The sequence below is a fragment of the Dendrobium catenatum genome, unplaced genomic scaffold (genome assembly GCF_001605985.2).
Source record: "Dendrobium catenatum unplaced genomic scaffold, ASM160598v2 fragScaff_scaffold_932, whole genome shotgun sequence".
Classification (NCBI taxonomy): Eukaryota; Viridiplantae; Streptophyta; class Magnoliopsida; order Asparagales; family Orchidaceae; genus Dendrobium; species Dendrobium catenatum.
In genome coordinates, this window is record NW_021319394.1 from 1,072,523 (window position 1) to 1,094,745 (window position 22,223).

A 22,223-nucleotide genomic window follows, 5' to 3' on the forward strand; every position below is an offset into this window, starting at 1 on the left:
ATAATCGAAGGGGTGGCAAATTTGAAAGGTGAGAGCTTGATTATGATAGAAGGGGTGCCAAATTTGAAAGGAGAGGATTATTGTGATCGAAGGGGTGTTGGGGAATGGGGAATTATTAAGGAAAAAAGGTGATGGGGGGAATTAAGGGTGAGGAGGCTCAAGATACCTATTTTTTAGGGAGATAAAGCACATGAGTGGATCTACATGGTGGAAAGGTACTTTACCGTCAATAGGTTGACAGAGGAGCAGCGACTGATGGCGGCCAGAATGTGTTTGAAGGATAAAGCTATAACATGTGTCAGTGGAGGGATAAGATGCAGTCCATACGGACCTGGAGGGAGTTTAAAAACTGCTTGTTGGGATGTTTGCGAACTAGAAGGGAATGGGACTTCTATGAGCAGTTATTTGCCCTGACGCAAAAGGGGTCAGTGGTGGAATATAGTGAGTAATTTGAGTGCCAAGCCAACACATTTATCAGAGCAAATGAGAGAGATTTGACTATAGGAAATTTGATGTTTTTTTTTTGTATGGTATGCATGCCATTCATTGCATTTGCTTAATACATTTAAACATTTTTTGTTGTATATAGATGATGCACTAGCAAGCTTCTATATGCATTTGCAAAATTAACTTGCATATTTTCTGGTACATTTATACGATGCAATTGCATGGTTTTTAAGATATTATAATTGAGTTTGAATGATGTTTAAAGATGTATGTGAATGATTTATAAATATCAAGATTTTGTAGTTTGCACAAATATTTGGTCATTAGGATGCATGCAAACTTTATTTTGAGTCTTTTAAATAATGCCTTTTGTCTTCTTGCACGAATGTATTGCGAATTCGATGGCATATTTGCAATGAACAGTTTTGTTGTGCATTCAAACCATTGCTAGTTTTCTTGTATTTGATCCACAATTTGTCCTATGAAATATATCTTCACTTGTAAATCGAGGCACTAATGTAATTCATTTTCACTCCCAATTTTCAGATCATAGCTTATAGTGTTCTCATTATAGCAATGAGTTCTATTTGTGCATGTTGGCAAGCTACCAAGCTCTATTATTGCTCATTGGTGAGCTGTTGAGCTCCCTATAAGTCTTGTTTGCATCAATTTAATGTCGTAAAGCGAAAAATATTTCATTAGAAATATTCAATTTCATTCCTATATTACATTTATTGTAAATTTTTTATTTTTGTTATGTCACAACCCCACGTAGGACACAATGGAGAAAAAGGATTCATGTAGCCGACTCCACGTAGTGGGATAAAGACTTGATGTTGTTGTTGTTGTTGTATGTGACAACCCGGCCTGAAAACTAGAATTAACGAGATGGGAATAGAAGATTGGACATATATTAAAGATTTCATTTACTAACCAGTTCCAATACAATGAAAGAGTCACTAAAACCTCAAATGCAGTTTAATGAAAAGAATATTATAACTATTTTGACAAATAAATTTGTCACGCATCATCACGCTAACGATACAAGTTCCGTCATCTTCCTCTCATTTAAATTCTTATGACAATACATGTGAATGTTTTTAAATATAGAGTAAATCATAACAAAACTTAGTGAGTACTCCATGCTTCTAAAATCTAAATTATAATAATACAAGACATTTTAATCAACATGCATGCTTACTGTAAAAATAAAAAATAAATTTATTTAATAATACTTAAGTTTGAAAATGACTATCAATCATATCTTATACATATATGTACTGCTCATATTATGTCATAACATTTTCTATACAAATACAATCATCAAAGAAGACACTATCTAAATAGTACCATTAAAGTTACTTTTATTTTTATTTCCTTTTCCATAATCTTTCTCAAAACATTTTGCATTTGACATGTGTGGAAACATTACATCACCAGCTAGTATCATAAAGGGTATACTCCCTCAATCAACATGCACATGCAAACATTCTGATATGTGCTATTTCATTTAAATTTTCATAATATATAATATTTTGCTATCACTCACTCATATTATATAACATAAACAAAACTGCTAAAGAAAACATGAATTATTTTGTATTTCAACATGGCCTACCTTACTATAACAAAATTTAATCATAAATGAATTTGGAGTAACAGTTGTACAACTAAAGAGCATTTTTGTATAATAAATTAAAAAAAAGTAATATTATTTCTATAAATTAGAAATATAAGTACTGACCTCAAATTCAAATGTTTTAAAAATTTACTTTTAATCCTAACTCCGATGTCAATATATTTAACGCATATATAAAGACCTTGTTACCATAAAAAAATTTCTATGATGAAAGAGAGAGACCTTTCTTTATTAGAATTAAATGAGAATTTGACTTTTAAAAGGACAATGGAGAAAAAGGATTCATGTAGCCGACCCCACGTAGTGGGAAAAAGGCTTGATGTTGTTGTTGTATGAGAGAGAGAGAGAGAAAGAAAGAGAGAGAGCAAGAGGAGCAAGAGAGTGCAATAGAGAGAGAGAGAGAGAACAAGAGGAGCAAGAGAGCAATAGAGAGAGAGGGAGAGCAAGAGAGAGAGCAATAGGGAGAGAGAACAAGAGAGAAATTTTTATAACTCAATTTTTAAATTTGTTTTTTAAAATTAGTTTATAACTTATCATAATAATATAAATTTCTCTCATATAATATGCTCTATCTTTCTTTCTCTTTTTTTTTAAAAGAAATATTCTTTCTCTGCATATATAAATTTACTGAAATTTAATCAAAAAATCATAACCTAATAAGTAATATTTTAAATTTACTATTATAACTTTTCATTTATATTTATATACCGTAATTAATTAATTTTTATTTTTAAATTTAGGCATAATCATTAATCATTTAATCTATTATTTGTATAATTAAAATCACTTATAATTTATAAATTTGTTCTCTCGCACAAAATAAATAAAATTCATATTTTATTTAAATCTACTAAATGATGATTTACTTTCCTCTAATCCTTTCTTAACCTATATATTTAAATTAAATTTTCTAATTTATGAATAAAAATAATATTTTAAATTTCAATTGCTCTAACTCAAAATAAATTATAAACATTTTTTAGTTTAAATGCATACCTCGCTATTCCTCTATTAACTAAAGCCTTCACCTATAACTTTAGACTGAATGCCTTGAATCGACGACTTGATTTCGGCCAAATACAACCTAGCACTTTGAGTCTCCACTTGATTTTTAAGATTGCATGATCGAGCCATAGCCCCTGCCAATGCTACATGTCAACGCTTTTGCTCTTCTTCTCCCTCGACTATCTCTCTCTCTCTCTCTCTCTCTCTCTCTCATCCCTCGACAATTTAAAGGGACAATGCCTTTCATCTTCTTCGTGACACAATCAATTCAACTATTTGTTCCATCTTCCTCGAAGCCAAGTGATGAAATGACTTCCTTATCTTCTCACAACCCATGCTTCAATCGTCTCCCTCAAACTCCAAATCACGAACATTTCTTCGACTTCCTTGTCACTAGGCGAAGACCAACTCTTTCCATCCTTCGCAACTCTTCCTTTTGCCTTCTCTGCGACCCCAAATTAAAGAATGAATGCTTCTTCCCCTTCGTCTTCTCTATTCCTGTGTAACTCTAAGTAATGGAACCGGCATTCATCAGTTCCATTATCACAATCATCCCCACTTATAAAAATTTATTCCTAAAAATTTACAAAAGACTTCTAGTTGTAGTATGATATCATAAGTTAAGTTAAATATAGCTATACAACATCCTAATTTCATTTAACATAAATTTTAACATCAAGTACATAACTAGTAAAACACCTAATATAATAGCACAAGTTCCATTGCATTAATTATTACAATCATCACAAATAACTGTCAGTATCAATGGATTCATCAAGCTCCTGCTAAGTCAAAGTTTAAACTCGTGATTAAACATTCTACCTTGATTGATTTTTTGGAGTTGAAATTGCCAATTCTATCATCTTCTGTTTACCAAAACTCTCCGTGAAGTTTTTTTGTCTAATTTCATCTCTCCTAAAACTTTTAGCCAACTGAAGGGCAAAACTTTACTTTGTGCACATCCTAATGACATAAGTAACAAGTGTTGGAAACATTCCACATTTGGCACATGCTTTTGTAACTCCATTGGCAACACCACTACTAACTCCACAGGGGTTTAAAATAGGCTTCTTCCCATTTGATCCTTCAGATTGATTATTATGCACATCTTCTTCAACATTTTTTCTTTTATGTTGATTCTTTTGCTTTTGAGTGATTTGAAAGTCGATCTCTACCGTTCTAGCTCTTTTTATCAATACTGTATAATCCTCAATTTCTAAACGTACTAAAGATTGTCTAATTGCATCCGTTAAACCATATAAAAATCGATAAAATTTCTCCTTTGCAGTTACTATCAGTTGCATTGCATATCTGGATAGCATTGCAAATTCTAATTCATATTGCATCACCAATTTGCCTCATACCAATCTTATGAATTTATATTATATCTATCTCCTTGCATAAATATATGAACCATTCCCTAAAAAGTTCCACAAAGTCTTCATAGTTGACCAACATATTGAAAGGCACCCACCTTATCCTCTCATTAACCTCTCCACCATCTTTTTGCTTTTCCATTTAAAGCAAATGTAGTGAGTGACAATTTCCTCTCATCAGGACCTAACATATATCTAATATCTTTTTAATTATAAGCAACCAATTCTCTGTCTCAATCGGTCTCTCGTTAACCTTAAATAATAGTGGTTGCAAGTCTGGAAACAACTTCAAATATTTATACATTCTAATCCCAGATTGCGATCTGATCCCTGAAGCAATTGGTTAGTGGCCACCATCATTTGGGTAAAGATATTGGCATTCACTATCAACTCAAATGGTACTTCTACTATCATATTTCTATCTATTACATCCTCTTGATTATTCTATATATATATAGATAATACATGTTAATGTTTGCAAATATGGAGTGAGTCATAACATAACTTAGTGAGTACTACATAATTCTATATTATAGTAATACAGAACATTTTGATCAACATGTATGCTTATTTTAAAAATATTAAATAATTTTATTTAATAATATTTAAATTTGGAAATAACCATTAATTATATCATATGCAAAGATGTAATAGTCATATTATGTCATAACTTTTCTGTAACTAATACAACCTTCATAAGAGACATCGACTAAATAGTATCAGTGAAAATACTTCCATTTTCATTTTCTTCCCATAACCTTTTCCAAAGCCTTTTCAACTTCAGACGGGTGAATATATTGCGTTCCAACAAGTACTATAAATCAATCGACATGTACATGCAAGCATTCTTATAAGAGTTAATTTATTTATATTTTCATAACATAAAATATATATTTTTTATCACTTATATTGTATAACATAAACAAAATTCTTAAAAGATAACAAGAATTATGGTGTATTTCAATATAATCAATCTTACTACAACAAAATTAAATCATAAATGAATTTGCAGTAACAATAATATAACTAAATAGCAATTTTGCCTGATAAATTTAAAAGAAGCAATACTATTACTAGAAATTACGAATATAAATATTCACATCAAATTCATATGTTTTAAAGTTTCAGTCTTATTTCTTACTCCGATATCGATATATTTAACACTTATGTAAAAACCTTCTTTTCATAAAAAAAATTTATATGATAAAGCACTTGAAATTTCTCTAACTCAACATTTAAATTTCCTTTTTCAAAATTAATTTACTACTTATCATAATAATTTAAATTTCTCATATATAAATAAATTATTTATTTTTAAAAAAAAAAATATATATTATCTTTCCCCCTCTATTCATATAATAATTTACTTCTAAAGTTCAATCGAAGATTCATAACCTAATAAATGATATCTTAAATTTACTATTACATTTTTTTATTCTAATATATGCCATAATTAATTATTTTTTTATTTTTAAATATGTCAATGATCATTAATCAAATAATCTATTATTTGTATAATTAAAATATCTTATAATTTATAAAGTTTATTCTCTCACAAAAAAATTAACATTTATATTTTATTAAACTCTACTAAAATGACAATTTACCTTGCTCTTACATTTTTTATACCATACATATCTAAGTTAAATTTCCTAATTTATATATATAAATAATACTTCAAATTTCAATTTCTCTAACTCATAATTACAATTTTTTTTCTAGTTCAAATGCATACCTCATTATTCTTCTATTAACTCAAGTCTTCACTCGATCCTATAACATTAGATTGACTGTCTTTAATCGGCAACTTCATTTTGACAAATACAAGCTAACATTTTTAGTCTCCACTTAACTTTTATGATTGCATGACTGAGCCATAGCCCCCACCTATGCTCCCTTTTGATGCTCGTGCTCCCATCTCCTCATCTCTTAGAAATTTAAAGGGACGATACCTTTCATCTTTCTCGCGAATCCAAGAGATGAAACCAACACAGTTGGTTCAACTCTTTGTTCCATCTCCCCCGAAAACAAGCGACGAAATGACTATTGTCTTCTTGCAACCCTCACTATGATCATCTCCCTCGAACCCATTTAACGAGCAATTCTTCGCCTTCCTCATCACTAAGCAACGGCCAACCCTTCACCACCTTCACAACTTTTCATTTCGCCTACTCCACGACTCCAAACGGCAGAATGAATGCTTCTTCGTCTTCGTCTACTTGTTCCTACACAACTCTGGTTAAGGGAACCAACATTCATCAGTTCAGTCATCACATGTTCACTTTTCATTCATTCATTTTTCTAATCTATTTTTTGTCCAAAAGTCTTTCTGAAGTTTGTTCAAAAAAAAATTTAACAATCTCTCTGCATCTCCCCCAAATAAGAGTCATCTATGAAGATTGCTAGACCTTTCAATTATTGTTAAAAAAAAAATACATGGTTGATGTCTAAGACAACACGATATGTGGCCGTCATATCCACTACATTTAAAAAAAGTGCATGGACCTAAAGTTCTTGCATGAAAATGTGCATAATCAGATTTCCCCATGTTTTTAGAACAATGCATACAAGCACTTATTTACAAATTTTACTCCTAGTTAGAGCAACGCATACTAGTATTTATATTTTGCAACTTTTCTTGCTTTTTTACCTCATGCGGACGGGCGTTGATGACATGAGATAACAAGGTTGTAGCAAGATCGAAGACAACATAAATTTCTTTCTTTCCATTTGAATTTTCTCTCTTCTTTGTTTTTTTTTTTTTTTTGCTTTATGCTTTTTTACTTCTCCTTTCTTGACAAAGAGAAAAAAAAAGGAAAAAGAGTGAGAGAAGGAAAAATGACGACATTAAATATGCATCTCTTAAATACCATTACTCTCATGTTTCGGATTAACATATACAGAATTTGGATAGATTTAACTTGAATATGCAATTTTCACGCACTCCTTTCCGTTACACACTGATGGTGTTGTCAATGCCTTGTCTGGGAACACCCATAATGATATCAACATTTCTTTGTCTCAAAGGTTTCCAAGTAGAATGTAGAGAAAAGAGGCAAGCATGGGAGAGGATGAGAGGGTGAGGCTTCGATTAGTTGTTTTTAGCAAGTGAGGGAGGAAGATGAGGGTTTTGGGATTCCTTTAGCACTTGAGGGAAGAAGATAAGGGCTTTGAGCTTTAGGTTGTGAGTGAAGAGGAGAAGAAAGCGAGAGTCGTGGGGTCTCTATCTTGCGGTTCCCAAGAGAAAACGAGAAAGTGATAAGAGAGCGGATGATTTGTTTTCCATGCTTGTGTGAAAAATAGAGAGGACAAGAGCTTGAGTTAGTTGCATAAGGGTAAAAGTAGAGAGGAATGGGATGAGCGGGCTATGACCTATGAAGAATGAGAGTAGTTCACGGGACATGTGATATGATTGTTTTTCTTTCTTTCTTTTTTTTACTGGTCTAAAGTAGAATAAATAGCACATCCAATCAAAATTTTATTCATAGCAAAATTATTTTGAGTTTTGTATATCCTTAAAACCCTTATTAATAATCACAGAGTCACTTTGGAATTGCATATCAACCAATCAAAGCAACCCAAAAATTCTAGAAATCTCAACAGCAAAGGTAGGCAGTAGATATTATAGAAAATTGTTACAGCCAAAACAAAGGCTATCTATGCATATCACAAGGGAGGCCAGTTGTTGAAATCATAAGCCAATTGAATTTAACTCAAAAAAATCACAACAAAAGCTTAAAAATGTGCTCCTAGATAAAATAAAAAAAAAATAAAAAAAAATCGCAATAAAAGTACCAAATCAGTAAGTCATCCAACTTGGGAAGGATAACTGCAAGTACAGCATATATCTTCCAAATACCACGATCAAAAAAATCATGAACCACATGAACAAAAAGAAAAAGAAAAAGAAAAGATTCCTGAGAAGCCAAAAATTTCTGGGAATTTAACGCTTCGATAAAAGCCAACCGATATGATAACATCCTAGTCATGCATTTACAAACTTATTATTAAAGCTCCTACGAATATTTAGAAAATAAATAAAATCAACAAAACTTTGTTTAAAATTTCATCTTTCAGGATTTCCGTCTTAATGCATACATTTTGTATTTTGACTACTATGAGATTTGCATCACATCTGCACCAACTGCTAACCATGAAATGCATCTCAACTATTACCCCTGTTCTTCCAAAAGTAGATTTAAATGGCCTTAACAGTTAGTGGAAGGATATAGTAAGAGTTGCAACGAGATGTTTAACAAAATAACAAGATTTGTTCTTAAAAAATAATAATCAATATAAGGGTCTTAGATCACAACCACTCTTTGAATGTTTGACTCAAAATATTTGTTAAAGTACAATATTTGCTATGAGGTAAAAAGTGTGAGAACTAGTGATCATTGAGAAATTTTGAATTAGTCTTAGATCACGACCACTCTTTGAATGTTTTACTCAAAATATTTGTTAAAGTACAATATTTGCTATGAGGTAAAAAGTGTGAGAACGAGTGATCATTGAGAGATTTTGAATTAGTACCTTAAGATATCCTATAAATTTTAAAACAAAATATACTGTCAATTTGAAGAGTCATTGATGTGCAATTTCCAATCCCCGCTCGTGATTTTAGCCCAATCATTGTCTATGATCTATTACAATTCATTTCCTTCATGCATTGTAGCTATACGTGAATTATGGCTCCCTTGCGGCCGTTAGTTATGAGATTTTTATGATCTCTTGCTTGAATGTGGTTTGCTGCTTTACAAGATATTTAAGGCTCTCTTGCATTTCGAGCACTATAGATAGCTGCTGTGACTTGCAAGTTTGTTGCTTCTTTTTTATCTATTATGGGATTTATATGATTTTCTACAACAGATGGAATGCCATCCTTATCTTTCGATCTTGTAAATTTAGGGGAATTGTAATTATAAATAAGAGGTATCTGAGACGTGTAAAACAATAATTCCTATGATATTTTAACTTTGAGTTATGAATTTTTTTCCCTTAGCTTTTTATTGGATGTGATTCTTATACATATGATGTAAGAGAATAATTCTGAAATTTCAAGGAAAACAATCTCCTTATATTGTATTAGGCCTAAATTTCTACTTTTAAATTTTTTTCATTACTATGTCCTTAATATCAAACTCTAGTTATTGATCCACTTAAGTGATTAAGTATATCAAAACTCTTATAAGCATGATCTTTTGATTGCAATATGAGTTCAAATTGAAGTATGATTCTTTTATAATATTGCATTTCTACGCAACATTTCTATTATATGATTATTACTAAAGTTTGCACGAATTTTGAGTATTTTGATGTTCATCTAAAGTAGCGAATGGTTTTCTAAATTAGAAATTTATGACGACAAATTTACCTTTGCGTGTATGATATTGAGCATCACATCCTAAATCTATATAAGCATATCCTAAGACATCCAACAACAAACACAATTGAAGGTTTTGACATGTAGATTTAGATTTATTAATGGTCCATGAACAAACTTATTAAAACATAAAAATGGAGAAGTTTGTGTTAAAAAAGAAAAGGAAATTCAACAGTAAAGTACATGGATGTTAATTTAATAAGATTGAGTTAACCATTGTGGTAATAGTGTAATACACCATTAGGGATTATACTCAGAACAATGATGGAAGTACAATCAAATCCAACCTGATAAAAAATAGGATATCAGTTATCATACTATAGAGAAGGGGGAGTTTTGAAAGCTTGGGCAATTTCCTACAACTTAGTTTCCCAACAAACAAATAGCAAAATTGCGCCATCCTTTTTCATTCTGTATGTAATGATTCTAAATAAACAAGCTAACTAATGCTTCAAACTCTACAAAAGAATAAATTTATACATCCGTGATGCATGAACATAACTATTGATTCACCATTTAATTTGTTCAACTACGTTCGAAATTTATTTGAAAAGCATATGGCCTTCAATCATGCAGATAAAACCACTGCTAGACAAAATAACCAATGGGTTCATGAGTAGACACAATCAACTTAACTTTGAGAAAGACAGCAATAACCATTTTGTTTCAAAGATACTCCCATTATTACAAAAAGGCAGAATATAAATTAATCAATTAAATAAATAAAGTGTCACCTGCTTTAGAAAGCTTTGCCACCTCAGCTTCAGCATTACTAACAAAAGCTTCCTTGTTACCAATAACATACTCGTGTAGTCGGTCTTTAAGTATCTCTGCAAGCTTGTCTTCTCTTTCCTTCTGAACAACCTGTTGCACAGCAATTGAAATTATTCAAGGATTTTTTTTTTCCAATATAAAACTTCCATTCATACATTGAAGCTTTTTTTAAGAAAAAAATTTCAATCACATCATCTGCAGACAGACAATCAAACAAACATGAACAAGTTCAAATTTAATATTCTTATATTCCTTCTCATGATCAAAGCAGCACATCCAAATCAAAAACTAGCAAGTATATGTTGCGGATCTGTTTTCATGGTTTATGATTTTGATAATAGCAAACACTCTTATTTCTCTACGACTGCCTTATCTACTGACATTTCAAGTCCACACGATCAGACTGCAATTTGGAACCAGCTCAACATTGGGTAGACTAGGTCTGAGTCAGTTTGTACCATTTTTCCTTTCTTGAGTCTATTGTCTTTAGTGTGGCTCCTGATGCTTTGTAACTTGGAAGATTTCTGACTGTTCCCTAGAGTTTACTGTTTTTGGTAACATCGTCCGGGATGATTTTATATCGTCCTAGACGATTAGTTCAAAAGCAAAAATCCTAATTAGGGCATCCTCAATAAAGCAGCCGTCATTATGCAAAAAATATCGTCCTGGACGATTTTGTATCGGCCAGGACAATAGGCTCAAAACAGAAAGAATCTGCCGCCAGATCTATTTAGGAATTACTTATTTTTAGACATCGTCCAGGTGGATCGTCCAGGACGATCCAGGACAATTTTTCCAAAATTTTTCTCGAATTTAAGGAAAGCAATTATGACTTGATTGCACGATCAAATCGTCCTGGACGATCGCAAAATCGTCCAAGCCGATACGCTGGACGATTGGACATCAAACAACAGTTTTTCAGGGCGATGTTCAGGACAATATTCCACTATTTGTTCTGATCGTCCATGACGATATATGAACAAACTTCTTCTGATCGTCTCAAATCGTCCCGACTGATTGGGCTTATTTTGCACTGATCGTACAGGACGATATTAGTATCGTCCTGGACGATAAAGTCGGCAACTTACATTAATGAGCTTGTTTTGAGATCTTCTATTTAAGCTATGAGATGACACTTGGTAAGTGCCTTTGACAGCCATTGTAGCTTCTTTCTTTGGGGGGAAACTTGAAGAGAGAGCTTGAAAGGGAGTGAGGAAATGGTGGAGTTTGAGAGAGGAAAAAGATCCTGTGAGGGGGGACTTAAGGGAGTATGGAGGGGGTTCCACACGGTTGCTCCGGCAAGCTCGCACCTGAATACCATCAGCTTGTCTCGAGGGAAGTTCACCAAAGAAGAAGATCTCTTTGGTGTCAAAGGACCCGGCGACTCCGCCGCACCGGGGAAGGTGGAAGTGATTTTGTAAGGGCTTCTCCGACTAGCTGTGGGGGCTAAAGGAGAGACACTTAGTTTAGTGCAATACTTGGAGGGTGCCTCCAAGGAGTGGACGTAGGTCAAGTTGACCGAACCACTATAAATATGGTGTTCTTTCTTTATTACTTCCGCATTTGGTTTTTATTGTGGTGATATTGGTTTTGGTTTGTGTTTTGATTTAAAGATTCTTCTTTTCCAATTCACCTCTCTCTTTATTAGCCTTGGGCCAGTTCATAAGGGGCCTAACATTCTAACAAACTTTCAGTATAGACCAAATAAAAAACCCTATATGACTGAAACTATCTCTACTATATAGACGCAATCACATATGCCATAGATCGGATCATCCTCAGTTCTTTAGTTTCTCAAGTTTTCACCAGAACCACCCCCACCCCTGGAGTAGCGAGATATGACTTCATACCTATAGTACCATCCTTCACTGCCTCCAAAGTTATACGCTCCATCACTCCTAACATCATAGCTGCCATCACTCCAATTGCATCTATAGAGGTTGTCATCACCATCACAATGGTAGCAGCCTCCACTGCCAAACCAATAATGAGCCTAATTGATGTTGACGCTCTTACCATTCTACATGGGTATCTAGTATGATATATCTACTAAAAAGTTCATATGGATCGATCCTATCTGATAGGTATAAATGAAGTGACAAGTAGAAATTTTTATTCAAGAAAGATTAGATAACTCATTCAAGTACAAATAGTCATAAGGCCAATGCTCATAATGATGAATAAAAAAATGAATCAACTATTTACATTACAACATAGGAAATATGGAGTGGAATGCTATAGAATAACAAAAAGAAAATGGTGAAGACCACTAAAAAGACTAGTAAAGAAAGAATCAAAATATTAAAAAGATGGATAGTATAATATGAAGTACCCAGTCAGTCCCAATCATTAGATGTTTGTGAATATGAACAAGTACTTCACATATATCATTATACAAGGGAAAAATGAAGTGACACAAAAATCTTGAAAAATACATGACATGCAAATATATCTTCAGGTAATTACTGGTCTAAACTATGCTTTTTAAAACTGTTAAAGGATAGTATCTTTTAGATCATCTGATGGGAACGGCCACTCAAAAACCTCATCCCAAAAGGCTTAAGAAAGAGAAGCACTAAACTCAAAGTCCAATTTCCTCTACAAAATGGAAAATGCAGCATAACATCAATTTTACAGGAAATAACCCAAGAAATCAATCCACTTAAAGCAATTTGACAGATCAAAGGAAACCACAGTTCAATAACAGTCTCAGGAATATTCTTTCTTAAAGTTGTTGTTGGGGGCCTCATTGCTAGCCATAGGTGCCATTAGTACCAACTTAGGTGTATTCCACTCACCTTCTCCCTCTCTCCCTCACTCACCTGCTTAAATACCTTCCCTCGCTCTTTCAATTTTTTTATTAAGCTCACCCGAATTAACCATCATTTAAACCACCCAACATAATATCCCTCATTATAACCACTATTAGGCACTCAATCACTCTATCCCTACTCTAACTCACAAATCCTTGCATAAGTCTTTTATTCTTAACAAAAATATCAACACTCTTGGAAAGGAACAACAAAGCGTCCAATAGAAACAGAATTCTTTCCGCTAGATGCTACAATCCCACTATATGCTATAATCCCCCTGGTTGCACTATAGTCCTGGACGTTTTTGAAAGCCTATCATCACAAGTTGCTTGGCAACAGTCCTAAACTCCCTTACAATAGCTAACCTGCTGCAATCCTAGAATTACTTTAGCCACTGATTTAATAAAGTTTCGGAACAACTTTGCAGCTGATTGTTGTAGCCGTTTCTATGTCACCTCTTTTTTCTTTTCATGCATGCATTCATATGAAAATTAAGAAACTTAAGAGTTGATTACTAATGTTCATTGTTTTCATAATTCAAACAGATTGTTTATGACTAGATCTAAAAAGGATTTTGTTAAGCCTCTATTTTTTTTGGATACTTTGTGGGTAATGTATAGACTTCTAACAACCAACAACAACAAGCCTAAAACCCACTATGTGGGGTCGGCTACAATATATACGACATCTAAGGCATGCAAAATTTATTGAATTGTGGGTATTGAAAACAATTCCAGGTTACTCAATTCTTGTTCCTGTGCTAGTTGGATTTGCAGAATTCCTTCCATTGTGTGCTACAATCCCAGACTCTTTCTAGAAAGTCCACAATCGCTAATTGCTTGCTTATAGTCCATATTTCAATTGCCATAAATTACGTAGTGTTTAACTCCCTTAAAGTGCTAATCTTTAGTCTTGGGAATATCTATCTTAAAGAAAGAAGATGATTGGGATCATAAACCACTTTATCATTAACATCAATGATTTTTTCTTTGCAGGCTTTGTCTTCCTTTTATGAATTTATTTATAGGAGACATAAGAAACCTTAAGTTGATTCCAAATGCTTATGTGTTCGGAGAATTGAAATTTGTAGTTATTTATTAGATCTAAAAGGATTATGTGGAGATTCTTATTTTGGGTTATTTGTTGGTTATAAATAAGATCCCCAAATCATTTAAAAATTATTAAATAGTAAGTATTGAAATTTTTTTTTCCAAATTCTTGTGTCATGTTAGTTGGATTTGTACTTTCAGCACTTCACATGCGTTGGCCTGGACCTTTATTTTAGATGATTTCTATCATTGTTCATGATTTTAATTTGTTTAGTCTTCAATAAAAATAACGATGAAGAATAGAAACAAGACCACTCAGAGTAAGAAATTTATTCAAATGTTAATAATAAAGAAGAGAAAAATCAGGACAAAAAATATAATCAATCTTTTATTCTTGAAATGGCAGATATTTATAATTTAAAAAGACGATAAAACTAAAATGACTCACCATAAAGCATCAGAAGTTTTTTTCTCCATACCTGATTTGTATTTCAAAATGAAATAATAAACTTAGAGAAATTCAACCCATTATATATATATATATATATATATATATGTGATTAAATTTTTTTGATGTGTTGATACAATTAATGGCATGATGGCCAAAATACATAATAAATTCATTATGTAATAAGTAGTGTGTCTAGTGTTCAATAGATTGAGTAACAATATAAAATTCTCTATCATAAGTAGAGTAATGCTAATTTTTCTCATTTAATTTTTTACTAAAATAAATAATGATATGATTATCATGATTACGCAGTCCACTTATGTCGATCCCAAAGGCATCATTAGAAACTTCAAAGGGCTTGGCAACAAGAAACCATAAGACAGGTGAAAAGGTCATGAGAATTTTAATATGGTACAAGGGAAAGGAGAGAGATTGCGAGTGGGAGATCAAAAGAGACAAAGAGGAAGATAGCAAAAAAGTGTAGGGAAGAATTCTTTGAGTGCAACGAAGCATACAAGAAGCAAAAGCTGAGGGCACTAGCAACCACGCGTGGACGAGCTAAGCAACGCATGGGTAGCACAATGTGAGGCTGATTCAGAAAGGAAAAATAAAAAATCTAGAGTTCTTTTCTTTTTTTCTTAGCTTATTCTTCCCTTTGGCTTGAATTAAGGTAAATCTAACAAAAATTCTCTCCTTTTTTCTTCAAGAAATTAGTTTATATATAAAGTAGATGATGAGTTTATATATATATATATATATATATATATTATAGAAAAGATGATGATTTTTTTTAAGATATTTCTTCATTTCAATATTTGATTTGAATTGAAAAAAAAATATCTAAAACGTTCCAATGAATGTTTAGGAAGGTTAATGTTTAGAACAAAATTAATTAATCTTAGGATGAACTGAACATTTGTTAAAGGGATTTCTTGAGTTTAATAGTTTGATTTACATAAAGATAAAAACCAGAAATTTTATTAAACAAAACTGAAATGGATACTCTTAAGATTGAAATTTTTGGTAAACTTAAAATTTATAAAATAAATTTTAGACTCATATATATAATTTTAGGAATTAAGTTAAAGGAGGCGAGATTTGAGGATTAATGAGGCAAGGCGACTAATTCAAATACAAAAAAGGAAAAGAAATAAAAAAAAAAAGAGGCAAGGCGAGTCTTCTAAAGCTAAGGTGGATAATCTCATTTAGATTGGAGTAAAGTTTCTTTCTTATAAACATGATAGATGTATTATGCATATTCTTTATACATATAAGCTAATGTTCTGCAAGATTATTATCATAACTTGTTTATAATTTTTTATGAATGAAATAAATGTTTTCATAATGTCTCTATTTCTTCTAATGTAGACAACAAATATATATTGTTTAATGAGGAAAATGAAAAGGAAATGAAACAAAGCCATTCTTGTATGTACATGCTGAAAGATGGAGTGATCACCAGCATCTGGTACAAAATAGAGACGCTGATGCACAACATTTTGATAATTTTTTACTTTCAACCTCAAAAAATAGTATAAGCATAATTTACGCCCAACGAAGGGGGTGTACAGGTTATGAGTGAGATAGGTGCCCTTCCACCTCAAACATTAGTAAACATTATCCACAACACATTGTTTCAACAAGGCAAATTGGCTAAGGGTGAGCTAAGTCTATGTATACACAGAGCCCTTGAGATGGGTTTGATAAGTAAATACTAAAGTATAACTTAAGATATTATCAGTCAATACATATTCAAGCTATTAAGGTCAAAATTAATGCTATGATTCTGTTACTGGACATAACTCTAACGGTTAAACAATGGTTATGATAAAAAATGTAAAGAAAATATAAATAAACTTAATGATTTTCTTATAATATAAATATGATGACTAGCATGCATATTATTTATTTGCCATTCGAGTTACTTTTATTTAGAATTATGATATCTCCACTAAGTTAAGTTTATAACTCATACATACTAGTTAATAAATATTACATCATGCGGATTAGATGTAAATTATATATCATCGATATGGAGCAATAGGTGAAAGTTATTTGAAGTCATATCGATACTATAAAAACAATAGTAAATCTATTGTTATTTTGGAAAGGTTGAATTTTATAATTTGTGGCCCTTTCAATGTACTACAAATTTTATTGTCGTTTTAGAGCAAGTAAAACTTATGGACTAGTAACACTTTTAATGTAATAGAAATTGATTATCAAAAAGAAAGTTTGTGATAAATTGTTATGGAAAATTTTTTATGTTAAGTTTTTAAAAATTTTATGGTCTTTTTAGAGCAAGTAAAACTTATGGACTAGTACAAGCATGCTTTCTATTATTAATGTTTAATATTTCATATATCACTTCATTATTTAATTCTGTCGTGAATGTTGTTGAATGCTTCAATGTCTTCTAAAGACTTCCTTGTTTAAAGATTTAAGGTGAGTATCATATTTCAAATATGAGCTTCAGTGAACTTAAGCACTAACTTAGTTTTTTGCATAGTGCTTCAAAACAATAAATAAAGAAATAAAAGAAATTAAAAAAACTCGTACATTTTATTGTATAATGTGTTGACAAACCTGTTCTTACAACACCCTTTTCCTCCCTCCCTTCCTTTCTATCCATACATATACACACATACCTCCCACTCATCATGGTCAATTAAATCTCTCATTAACCCACTAAACCTCTCACTTATAAAGTTTTTCCTATCTTTTCTTTTGCCAGATGTGGAAAACCCCCTGCCACCATACACGTGCTTACTCTCCTCTCACTTTCAAGTGTTCCTTTAACTCTCTTCCAGATGCTCCAACCTCCTCTCTTTTGTTTCTCATCCTTTACAAGACTATATTCACATAGGGATGCAACCGAGTCAAGCCAGCTCACGAGCTGGCTCGGACTTGACTCGTTAACAGGCTCGACGAGTCGAGCTTATCAAGCTTGCGAGTCGAGCTCGAACACAATTTTGAGCTCGACCGCTTAACTAGCCCGAGTTCGAACACCCCGCTACTCGACGAGCTCGTGAGTCGAGTAGCTCGCGTAACTACGTCTACAGTAGGATATTGAAATCGCGTGTATCATGCCGGCGGGAAACTGAAAACAAAGCAGGTGCAGGCTCGTTTGGCAGAAAAATAAAAATGAAGCAGGCGCTGACACAAGCGGAGGATGCAAGCGCTAATGCAAGCAAGGGTTGATTCTCTTAGAACAAGATTGGCTAAAGCATTTCATTCTCTTACAAGCACAAACAAGCTTTCATCTTTCCTTGACAGACCCAACCAGCACTGCTTTCGAAAGAACTTCCATGAATTCTTGACTGAGATCTCAGGCCTGAGAATCAAGCGAATTCTTTGTTTGGGAATGGAAGAATGCAAACAATTCTCCTATGCCGGCCATTCATTGTTGTTTTACCAGAGAAGATGATTTCAATGTTCTATTCAAACCAAGGCGCCCAATGTTTTGCATAGCACACATTCATAACCTTGAAAATAGTGGACGGGGGCTTGTTTCGCCGGGAAGACGCAGACGACAAAGCAGGCGGGACTTGGAAACAACGGACAGTGGGTTGTAGCTCCAGGAAGACGCGGATGACACAGGCGGACGAGACGAAGTAGGCGCTAACGCGGGCGGTGGAGCTTGTTAACAGGCTCTAACTGTGGCTCAATGAGTTCATTTTTCCTTGTCGAGTTGAGCTCGAGCTCAACTTTTAAGCTCGACTCGAGTTCCAGCTCGAGCTCGAGCTTGGTATTTGACAGTCGAGCTCAGCTCGAACACACCCTGACTCGAGCTCGACTCGACTCGTTTGCACCCCTATATTCACATATGAATCTCACTCCACATCTAGTCTTCAAGTTTGTTCAAGCTCTCTTTTAGCTACAGGAAGAGTCACCTCCCCTTCTTGAGTTGACTGTAAACAAGAGGATAAAAGACCATTCACATGCCACCTAACCACCATACATTCAGTTTTCTTCAAACTCTCTCTCAAACAAAGTGCAGCCTCCCATGCTCTCTAAATGAGTCAGTAAAAACTAACCAATTTATGGTGGTTAGGTTAACAATTTCATACTTAAACTATTAAATTCCAATATATTTTAAGTTTTTTTTTTATTAATGTTTTTTTCAAATAGCCAATTTAATAGCAAAGAAGCCGAGTTAAGGTCTGGTTTAAATTTGGCTCACTAGCCTATATTACTCAGCTCATGAACCCTTCATTGCGAGTCAAGCATGAGTTAACTTACAAATCAGCTTGACTCTGTGCAGTTACACCTCAACTCCCTTTCATATCTTCTTTCCCTATGTTTCTCTCTCCTTTTCTAGAAGTACATGTCCACTAAAAATATGGCACACTCTTATCACATTTTCTTTATGTAGGGACTCTCTCAATGTCTGCTTAATCTTTTCACATACTTTAGTTTCTATAGAACTGTCAAGTTGTAGATATTTTGCTTTTCTTTCAACAACGAGTTTACTATGGACAAATAATATTGAATTTTAAATGGTAAACTTACACCAGAGAAAGTTCATTGTATATTGCTTACATGAACTAAACCTTTATTCGCTAAAGAAAAATGATGCTTAAGAACGAACCCTGCTTTACAAGCTTAGGATTCCATTTTTCTTAAGGCAGATTAATTTTGTTTACTTATCATATTTTCCCCAAGGATTGTGTCGTGGTTTATTTAGATATGGGTCCTTACTTCCTATAACTGCAAGCCCTTATAGTTAATTAAACCTTCAACTTTATAAAAAAATAACTCTCGATTTAGGATGAATCACTTTAGCGTAGCTTAGGAATTTTAAGTTTTAGTCTCGTTAGTGGGAGATGGAGGAAGACCCGATCAAGATCCTATGGCTTCGTCATTCTGGGAATACAGTGAATCTCAATCTACCAACACTAACAAACCATTGGTTGTATTGTCCAGATAATTTGATTAGCAGCCATATGTTGCCTCCTCTCATGGATCCCGAGTAAACTGAGGTAGTTGAATGTAGGTTTTTGTTTTCTTATAGTTTATGTTTGGGGCTTATGGTTCCATTTAGGATTTGCCTAGATTTAAGATTTAGTTTGGGGCTTATAGCTCTGCTTAGGAGTTGCCCAGTAATTTGGTTTTAGTTTAGGGCTTACGACTCTGCTTAGAATTTGCCCGATAATTTAGTTTAGTTTGGGGCTTATGGCTCCGCTTAATAGTTTCCCATAGATTTAATTTTAGGATGCGGCTGATGGCTCAGCTTAGGAGTTGCTCATTAGTTTGATTTAGGATGGGGCTTACGGCTCCACTTGGGAGTAGCTCGCTAGTTTAGCTTCGGAAATTATTACTTCACTTAGAAGTTTCCCAAACGATAGGTCTTACTGCTTCAATTGGAAGTGGCATGTTAGTTTATTTTTGGATAGGTCTTACAGCTTTCATTGAAAGTTACCTGTAGATTTAACTTTGAAGTTTATTAGGGTTTGTTTTATCACTTTAATTGAAAGTTTCCCTAGCACCCAAGTCAAAAAAGGTCTTACTGCTTCCCTTGGAAGTAGCAAGTAGTTTGAGATTTAGATTGGGATTAGTTACTTCACATAGAGGTCTTCTCCAGCAAACTAGTTTAGAATATGGTTAACTGCTTCTTTTAGGAGTTACCAATAGATCTGATTTAAAACGAATTTTGATAGCAGTTAGTTTTTTTACTTTTCTTCTGCTCCGACATTGTTTCTCTTGCTTCAGTAATTTTCTTTTTTACTTCAGCACTACTATTTTAGTTTCAGTACTTTGCTTTTAGCACTATAGTTTTGTTATAAACTTCAACTTCTTTCTTAGTAGTATTGGATTGCTTATAGTATTAAATTGTTTTTTTGTTTCTTTATTTGAAGGTATTTGGAACCAGCATTTGCAAGAGTTTTGCTTGGATTTGAGTCTTGTCAGTTTGAGTTTGTAGTCTTGGAGTTTGATTTTGATTGAGTTTAGTACTTAAAGTTTTGTTTGGATGTTAGTTTGATTTCTATGTTTGAGAGCTATTGTACTTGAGATGATTTTAGTGTAAATAGTAGTCCATGTTCTCCCCTTATTTTGGTTGATTGCATATATTTTTTTAAGTTAATTAATTAATTGAGAAAAAATTTAATTCAAAATTGTGTTTTATTTCAATTTAATTAATTAATTAATTATAGTATTTTTATAGTTATTCAATTAAATTAATCAACTATCATTTAATTTTAAATGAAATTAAAATTTTCATTACGGATAATTCATTTAAATTCAACACTACTCTAGGATTGGTTTTAAAATAACTCTTAAATTATTCTTAAATTTGTTGACCCGTAAGCTGAGACAAAAAAAAGAGAAAAAATCAAAATCAAATCCACGTACCTGCTCTGCGCCGAACCACGCACGTCGTCACCATTCCTCACACGACCGAGCGTCGCATCTCGCACGTCGCTTGCACGCCTCACCCTGACCGATCTTTCCTTCGTGTCAATAAAATGAAGGGGAGGTGAAGCTTTCGGGCTTCTTACACACACGAGCTCTTCTCCTCTCCTCCATGCCGCACGCTTCTCCGACCAAATCCCATCGATCCTCTGTCTGTGCCGACTCCAAACCGAGAGAGAGAGGGAGAGAGAAAGAGAGAGAGAGAGAGAGAGAGAGAGAGAGGAAGCTCCCTTGCCCGATCCCTCTGAAGTCTAGCGCCTGGAGCAGCCCGACCTCCTCCATTGCCGCTCGGCTTCGCTCCGTCTCCGACCTTCCTCCCCGACGAGCGCTTCTCCAGCCCCTTGAGACCGTCCGACGTTGCTCCTTCTACGACTCTCCCTACCTGTAAGATCGTAAGTCACGACATTTTGATCCCGAAGCAAGAACGGGAGTTCGCTGGTGAGGAAGGCAACTTTCTCACTTTCGTGTGCTTCATTCGGCCAAATCCCGTAAATCTGCCGAGTTTTTAAAAAAAAAAATTAAATTATAATTGTTTAATTAATTAATTAATTATTTTAATTAATTATTATTATTAATTATATTTAATTTCTATTAAAATTATTATAATTAATCAAATTAATTATAATTAATTTTAGTTAAAATTAAGGTTAATTAATTATAATTTATAAGATTAATTATTATTAATTAATTATAATCTATTTAAATTAATTAATTTTAATTAGTTATAATTAATTAAAGATTAATTATAATTAATAATTTTAATTAATTTTAATTAATTATATTAATTAATTATAGTTAATTATAAATAATTAATTAAAAATGATTTGTTAATTAATTTTGATTAATTAATTAATATTATAATTAAAAAAAAA

General features: G+C 33.0%; 1 protein-coding gene across 1 annotated transcript in view; it reads right to left on the bottom strand.

The window, feature by feature from the left end:
* The window catches only part of LOC110102538 (chaperone protein dnaJ 10), a 91,317-nt gene that overhangs the window by 13,612 nt on the left and 55,482 nt on the right, over nt 1-22,223 (bottom strand). The window contains exon 5 of the mRNA XM_020830907.2: nt 10,585-10,714. Within this exon, the coding sequence (XP_020686566.1) occupies nt 10,585-10,714 (130 nt within the window). The remainder of the gene's footprint in view (nt 1-10,584; nt 10,715-22,223) is intronic.